General features: G+C 47.4%; 1 protein-coding gene across 3 annotated transcripts in view; it reads left to right on the top strand.

Moving 5' to 3' along the window:
• The window catches only part of Kiaa0195 (KIAA0195 ortholog), a 40,207-nt gene that overhangs the window by 4,541 nt on the left and 27,644 nt on the right, over positions 1-8,022 (top strand). For all 3 annotated transcript variants that reach the window (XM_013037893.1, XM_013037895.1, XM_013037894.1), the window contains exon 2: positions 7,450-7,583. In XM_013037893.1, the coding sequence (XP_012893347.1) occupies positions 7,560-7,583 (24 nt within the window). In that variant the 5' untranslated portion in view covers positions 7,450-7,559. The remainder of the gene's footprint in view (positions 1-7,449; positions 7,584-8,022) is intronic.

Genomic DNA, 8,022 nt, shown 5'->3' with positions numbered 1-8,022 from the left:
TTTTTCTTTTTGCTTATGTGGTGCTGAGGAATCGAACCCAGGGCCTCAGGCATACAAGGCAAGCACTCTACCACTGAGCCACCTTCCCAGCCCCAAATATGAGCTCTTTTAAATGTTGTTCTTTTTTTTTTTTTTCTTTTTTTGTAGGTTGTGGGGCTTGAACTCTGGGCCTGGGCACTGTCCCTCAGCTCTGTAGCTCAAGGCTAGTGCTCTTCCTCTTGAGCCACAGCGCCACTTCCAGTTTTCTGGTGTTTTCATTGGAGTTAAGAGTCTCACAGTCTTTCCTGCTTGGGCTGGCTTTGAACATGATCCTCAGATCTCAGCCTCCTGAGGAGCTAGGATTACAGGCGGGAGCCACCAGTGCCCAGCTTTCGCTTTTTATTTCTCTTAATTTTTGGCAGTACTGGGGCTTGAATTAATACTTGCTATCCAGGTCATCTACCACTTCAGCCACACCCCTAGCCCTTTAGTTATATTTTTTTTGGCTGGCATCTTACCTTTTTGCCTGTGTTGGCCTAGACTGTGATTCTCTTTCGTGGAGCTGGAACCACAGGTGTGCACCATCATGCCTGGTTTGTTGGTTGATATGGAGGTGGTGGGGAAGTATCTTCCTAACTTTTTGCCCAGGCAAACCATAATCCTCCCAATACCCAGCTCTGAAGTAGCTGGAAAGTATGAGCTCTTTCCATCTCAGTGGGAGCTGGAAAGAGACAGAGCCTCTCTGGGTTGGGCTTGGCACTTACTAGTGAACCTTGGCCAGTGTTTTTGTCTTGTTGTGTCTGTGTTGTTTTCACCAAGGTATCTTTTGTGGCTGAAAAGATAGTCTCCTTTAAAAAATATTGTCTAAACCCTAGTTTCCTAACAGTCCTGTGTTTGTTTATAGCAGTACAGGTGAACTAGAGGTTAGGCCACTACTGAAACAGGAATGTTTTTCTTCTGAAAAGACCTGCCAGCTCCAGTGTGTGGTTTGGTGATCAGCGGTTTGTATAATAATCAGCTTTGCCTGTGGCTGCTGAGACAGTGGGAGATAGTACAGTCACATGGACCAGCGAGTAGGGTCAGAGCCAGATTTCCACCCGACTGATGCCATATAAGAACAGGAAAACCTCATACTGATTGCTTTGAGTGTGTGTGTGTACATGTGTTCGTCTGTGTGCACGTGTGTGCGTGTGTGCACTGGTCTTAGGGTTTGAACTCAGGGCCTGGGTGATGTTTTTTTGCTCAAAGCTAGCTCTCTACCACTTGAGCAAAGTGCTACTCCATCTTTTTTGGTAGGGAGATAAGAATCTCACAGGCCTGAGGCCAGTGGCTCACACCTGTAATCCTAACTACTCACAAGGCTGAGATCTGAGAATCGTAGTTCAAAGCCAGGCCAGGTAGAAAAGTCTGAGAGACTCCTGTCTCCAATTTGCCACCAGAAAATTGGAAATGGCAAGGTGGATCAGATGTTAGAGTGCTAGCCTTAGCAAAAGAGCTCTGGGACAGTGCCCAGGCCCTGTGTTCAAGCCCTATGACTGACAAAAAAGAAAGAAAGGAGGAAAGAAATAAGGAAAGAACGAGAAAGAATCTTACAGACTTTCCTGATCCAGACCTCAGACCTCAGTTGCTTTGAGTTTCACTAGCTCTAAAAGGTCAGAAGGGACAGTAGTTAAAGAAGGGGAACCTTGAAGGACTAAAAGCATTTGAGAAGCCAAACATTTTAGTGTAATTAAATGATCCCAGTTTTTATAATTTCAGAATATTTTTTTGTGCCCATACTAGGACCTCAAGTTCTCCTTTAGCTTTTTCCACTTAAGGCTGGTACTCTACCACTTGAATGACAGCTCCACTTCTGGCATTTTGCTGGTTAATTGTAGATAAGAGTATCATGGACTTTTCTGCCTAGTCTGGTTTTGAAAGCCAATCTTTGGATCTCAACCTCTTGAGTTTCTAGGATTCTAGGCATGAGCTACTGGCACCCAGCTGAGTATTCTTGAAAAAGACATTCATGATATCAAGTCTCCCTTTGCCGCAAGTTGGACAGAAAATTACTGAGAGTCATTAGGAAGATGTTACTGGAGCGAGAACTAAAGGTGGGTGACTCCAAGAGTACCAACTCACCTTCATCTGGCAGGAGATCAAAGAAAGGGAGAATATGTTTGTTAACCCTAACATAACCTGTTGCAAAATCAGAACCCAAAGTTTGCTAACTGACTGTATATACATATATGTGTGTGTGTGTGTGTGTGTGTGTGTGTGTGTGTGTGTGTGTGTGTGTGTGTGTGTGTGTGTGTGCCCTCCCTCCCCCCAGTCCTGGGGCTTTGAATTCAGGGCCTGGGCACTGTCCTTGAGTCACTGTGCTCTAGGCTAGTGCTCTACCACTTGAGCCACTTGGCACTTCAGTCTTTTTCTGAGTAGTTTATTGGAGATCAAAGTCTCATGGACTTTGCTGCCCAGGCTGGCTGAGATCTCAGCCCCCTGAGTAGCTAGGATTACAGGTGTGAGCCACCAGCACCCAGCTATGTCCTTCCGTGTTTTTTTTTTTTGTCCTGGGGCTTGAACTCAGGGCCTAGGCACCAGGCTAGCGCTTTATCACTTTGAGCCACAGATCTACTTCTGTTTTTTTTTTTCTTTCTCTTTTCTCTTCCTTCCTTCCTTCCTTCCGTCCCCTCTTCCCCTCTCTCTCTCTCTTTCTTTCTTTCTTTCTGTTGTGGGGCTTGAACTCTGGGCTTGGGTGCTGTCCTTGAGCTATTCAGCTCAAAGCAAGCACTCTACCACTTGTGCCACAGTACCACTTCTGGTTTTCTGGTGGTTAATTGGAATAAGAGGATAAGATCTCATGGACATTCCTGCCCGATGGCTTTGAACCATGATCCTCAGATCTCAGCCTCCTGGGTGGCTAGTATTATGGGTGTGAGACACCTGTGCCCAACTACTTCTGGTTTTCTGGTGGTTTATTGGAGATAAGAGTCTCAGGGACTCTCATCTCCAATTAACCACTCAAAAACCAGAAGTGAAGCTGGGACTTAAAGTAATAGAGTGTTAGTGTTGAGCAAAAGAGCTCAGGGACAGTGCTCAGACCCTGAGTTCAAGCCCCATGACTGGTGCCTGGCAGAGACGTAACTCTCTCTTGTTGGGACAAGGCACCTTTGTTAATGCAGCCTACATGTTCACGAACTTGAGTGGTTATGCTCCCATATTGAAATTGAAATTGGGCCATTGATGTTTTAAGCTGCTTGGTCTTAGGGCTTAATATTTTTCTTAGTTAAATTGAGTCTATTGGAGTGGGCTCCTCATATTGTCCTGTGGAGATTTCCTTGGATTGTGACTTTGATCTTTCCAGGTTTCTGCTACCCAAGAATTTGATTAGCATGCCATCTGTTTCCTCACCCATGTCATTGATAAAAATATTGACTAGAATGCCATCCAGGAAAGAATCCCGGGGCTTTCTATTAAAAATCTCCCTCTAGATTAGCATTGATTATTATTAGTTCCCTTTGAGGCATAGCTACTCAACTGAATATGGATCTACTAAGTGTGTTTTGCTGTTGGACAAGGCTGAATGCAAGCCTAGTTAATGCAGGTTGTGTTAGAAAGGGTTAAAAAGACAGCCACCCCCTTGTCCCCCTCAGCTGGAACCTGGAGGCCCTATTTGACTCTGTGTGTGTGTGTGTGTGTGCGTGTATACATGTATTCATGCGCATGCACATGTGTGCACATATGCTCAAGGCTAGCACTCTACTTGAGTATAGCTCCAGCTATACTTGAGCTATATAGCTCCAGTTCCAGCGTTTTGGTATTTAATTGGAGATCAGAGTCTCACAGACTTTTCTGACCAAGCTGGCTTTGAACCGTGATCCTCAGATCTCAGCCTCCTGAGTTGTTAGGATTATGGGCTTGAGCCACTGGCACCTGGCTCTTTTTTTTTTTTTTTTTGGGGTCCGGTAGTGGGGCCTGAACTCTGGGCCTGGGCGCTGTCCCTCAGCTCTTCAGCTTAAGGCTAGCGCTCTACCACTTGAGCCACAGCGCCACCTCCGGCTTTTTTTTCTTTTTTCTTTTGCTTATGTGGTGCTGAGGAATCGAACCCAGGGCCTCAGGCATGCAAGGCAAGCGCTCTACCACTGAGCCAACTTCCCAGCCCCACCTGGCTCTTTTGACTTTAGTTCTGAGCATCCACCTTTCCTATTTTCCATGGCAAATGAGGCTATGGTGATTTTCTTCTTACTCTTCTGCCTGACATTTCTTTCCCTTCTCCCTCAAATCTATTTTCTACCCTCCTAAAATACTAGGACCTCCTCTGAAACCTTTAGTGATTCCTTTTATGTGTGGCCATATAAAGCCTGGGAAATTATGTGGTATGTATGTACGTGGTGGAATGAACAGTCGCTGCCTGTGGCCTGTCTGCATGTATCGATCATTTTCTGTGACCTATAATGATGTTATAAATATCCAAATGGCCCTTGGCAGTAAAAAATTTCCCCTCCCCTGCGAAAACCTTTTTTGGTCTGGCCTTCAGGCCTCCATGCTGGCCCTGATTCCTGCCCCATGTGGTCTGGCATCTCTTAGCTCTAGCCTTACTCAAGATTTCTGCTTGCATCAAACAGAGCTGATGACCTTTCTTTCTTCTTTGGTGCCTTTTACATAATTCTTACAGTGCCTCTGTGAATTCAGGTAGTGTAATTTCCTTTCTAAGAGTAAGGATGTAGAGGCTCAAAGGGACATATCATTTGCCAAGATCATTTGGTGTTTGATACATGTTGAAGCCAGGATTGGAAGCCAGCGATATTTGGCTTTGAAGCCTGTGCGTTTCTCACAGGGGACCATGGGCAGAACTGGCCCTTTAAGGATTTTGCTCCCGATTTCAGGTCAGACCTTTCAGAACAGCTCTCTCCCAGAATCCCATGTGTGGGACGATGGGAAAACAGAGACACTTAGAAAAAAAAATGTCATGTTCCTGGCTGCCCCCTGCACTGTTGTGGTTCTAGCTGGCCATAGAGTTATTTCACTCTTGCGTTGGTGGATAAAGTGTAACAGGCACAATCCCCCTGGGACACCTGGTGGCTTGCCCTGTGCAACACCTCTGCTAGCCCCTGCTGGGAAGGGGTGTCATGGGGACCTCAGCCATAGCTGTAAACAGCCAGATTCGGAGAGAGGCCTTGGGGAAGAGGAACTTGGCCTCTTAGGATCCCATTTCAGTTGGCTGCCAAAGACTGAATGTCACAGCTCTGCAAGGTCATGTTCAGCGTCACTGTCTGTCTCTGACCTGTGAGGCTGGCTCAGCTTCGGAGGTCCTGGCTGACAGGCAGTAGTAGGGAGAGACTTGGCAGTGTCGCTGGCCAATGACATCAGCGCTGTGCTTGCTTGGAGGAGCTGGGTGGGGAGATTTTGGAACAATGTTGGTGACTGCAGACCTGAGCCCCCTGGCTGGCCTCTGGACACAGCTTCTCTTAGTATTTCTCAACAGCCCTTTTATGGGTCAGTTCTCCTGGGCTTCTGACGGGCTCTTCCTAACGAGGCTTTCTATGGTCCTAGAAAGAACTGCCCTCGTCAGCAGGTTAATGCTTTTCACAAAGAGAAGTCACCTGGCACCAGACCAGAATGACTCAGTGTCATTCTTTACCCTCACATGCCCCGATCTGAGACGGTGAAAGCTGTGCTGGCTAGAAGGGTGAGGGTCCAGACTTGTGTGGGGGAAGATGGAGGCAGGAGGCATGCCTCACGTGTACAAAGCCAGGTGTTCTACCACTAATCTGTACTCCAGCCTCTGGGCTAATCTTTGTTTTCTGGATAATTGGCTGACCTTGATCACACTGATTGTCAGATTGGCCTGCTCTTCCTTGCAGACCTCTGCCCAGGGGCCTGTTGAGCCCTGCTGTCCTCTGCATGAGAGGCTTAGTGGCCATGGGCATGTGTGTGCTGGTGAGCATGGCACACATTTCCCAGCATGTAGGAATACAGGGTTATTGATGTCACAGCACTGTGAGCTTTTGATATCTCTCTTCCATCCTATCCTCTCTCCTGCTCGCTTGCTGTTCCCTGATTGTTCCAGTTGTATTTAGGGTCTACATGACCTTATTGCTAACTTTAACCCTAATTTTTTTTTGGGGGGTGGTCCGGTCGTAGGGCCTGAACTCTGGGCCTGGGCGCTGTCCCTCAGCTCTTCAGCTCAAGGCTGGCGCTCTACCACTTGAGCCATAGCGCCACTTCTGGCTTTTTTCTTTTTGCTTATGTGGTGCTGAGGAATTGAACCCAGAGCCTCAGGCATCCAAGGCAAGCGCTCTACCACTGAGCCACCTTCCCAGCCCCCCCCTTTTTTTTTTTTGGCCAGTCCTGGGGCTTGAACTTTGGTTCTGGGTTTCTTTTGCTCAAGGCTAGCACTCTACCACTTGAGCCATAGCGCCACTTCTTGCTTTCTCTGTATATGTAGTATTGAGGAATCGAACCCAGGGCTTCATGCATGCTAGGCAAGCACTACCAGTAAGCCATTTCCCCCAACCCTTCTGTTGGTGGTGGTGGTGATAAACTCAGGGCTTGAACTCAGGGCCTGGGTGTTGTCCGTGTGCTTTTCTGCTCATGGCTAAGCACTCTACCACTTTGAGCCACAGTGCCACTTCTGGTTTTCTGGTGGTTAATTGGAGATAAGAGTTTCACGGACTTTCCTGCCTGGGCTGACTTTGAACTGGGATTCTCAGATCTCAGCCTCCTGATTACAGGCGTGAGCCACAGGTGCCATTTTTTTTTGGATAGTTAATTAGAGATAAGAGTCTCATGGACTTCTTTGCCTAGATTGGATTCAAACTGCAACTATCAGATCTCAGCCTCCTAAGTAGCTAAGATCACAGGCATGAGCTACCAGTGCTTGACTGAACCCTAATATTTATATTTCTGTGCCAATATTGAGGCTCGAACTTAGCACCTGGACGATGTCCTGGAGCTTTTTTATTCAAGACTAGGGCTCTACCATTTTAGCCAAAGCTCCACTTCTGGCTTTTTGGTGACTAACTGGAGATAAGAGTTTCATGGAATTTTCTGCCCTGGCTGACTTTGAATCATGATCCTTGGATCTGAAGCTTCCTGAGTAGCTAGGATTCCAGGCCTCAGCTACTGGTGCCGATATTTAACCTTCAATTAAAAAAAAAAATGCTGATAAACCAAGGCTTTTCCTGTGTGCTGGAAGTCAGTGATTAACAGAGTACACATGAAGCTGAACACAGTGTGCCACTGAAAAAGATTGAAAGAGAACGCTCGCTCCTCCGGTTTCCTGTGGAGACTCTCCCTCCTGTCCTCCTGGAGTGGACCTTGTGGGAAGCTGCCGGCTTGGGAAAGTGCTGCTGAGGACAGGCCAGGGGTGCTGATGGCTCATGGAACCATCCCACCCTATGGCTTAGAGAAGACTGTCTATTACACAATAGTTCCCCAGTCCCATAGCCTGACTTACGTGATTTCTTCCCTCTTCTTTTTTCCCCCCAGATGCTGAGACTGAGATAGACTCATTCACTGCAGTTTGTTCATGTTGGCGAGTGCCCTTCCTTCCGGGGGTGACTGCATTCATCTGGGCATGCCTGCAGTACCTTGGCCCCATGGACCTGAAGGAGAAGCATCTGGTGGGCCCTGCTCTCTTGTCATATGGCTTGTCTCGTAGAATGTTGTCTCTGTACAACCCCTTCTTCCCCCTCGTCATCTGGGGGCTATGTGTGGAAAGGGAGAGAGAAAGTGTGGTTCTGAATTTGGGAACTGTGACCCCGATCCCTTCTAAGAGAATAGCACTGCTTGGCTGAGACGGATGTGGGGTACAGGGCAGATGAGTTAACACAACTGCACAATGGCAGGTGGTTTTTTTGTTGTTTGTTTTTTTTTAAATTCGGGTTGGTCCCAGGCCAGTCTTCCTCTTCTTGCCCAGGGCTGTATAATTTAGTTTGTTTGCTCTTTGCTAGGGCTGTGCCCCAACCTGCCTGGCCTGAGCTGAGGATTGTGAGGAACCCCTGTCTGTGGTTAGGGAGCACCTTCCCCTCAGACGCCACACACAGCTGCTTAACCATCTGG

The sequence above is a fragment of the Dipodomys ordii genome, unplaced genomic scaffold (assembly GCF_000151885.1).
Source record: "Dipodomys ordii isolate 6190 unplaced genomic scaffold, Dord_2.0 Scaffold7, whole genome shotgun sequence".
NCBI classification, from domain to species: Eukaryota; Metazoa; Chordata; class Mammalia; order Rodentia; family Heteromyidae; genus Dipodomys; species Dipodomys ordii.
Note: the sequence above shows the minus strand (reverse complement) of the source record. Positions and strands in the feature narration are given on the sequence as shown.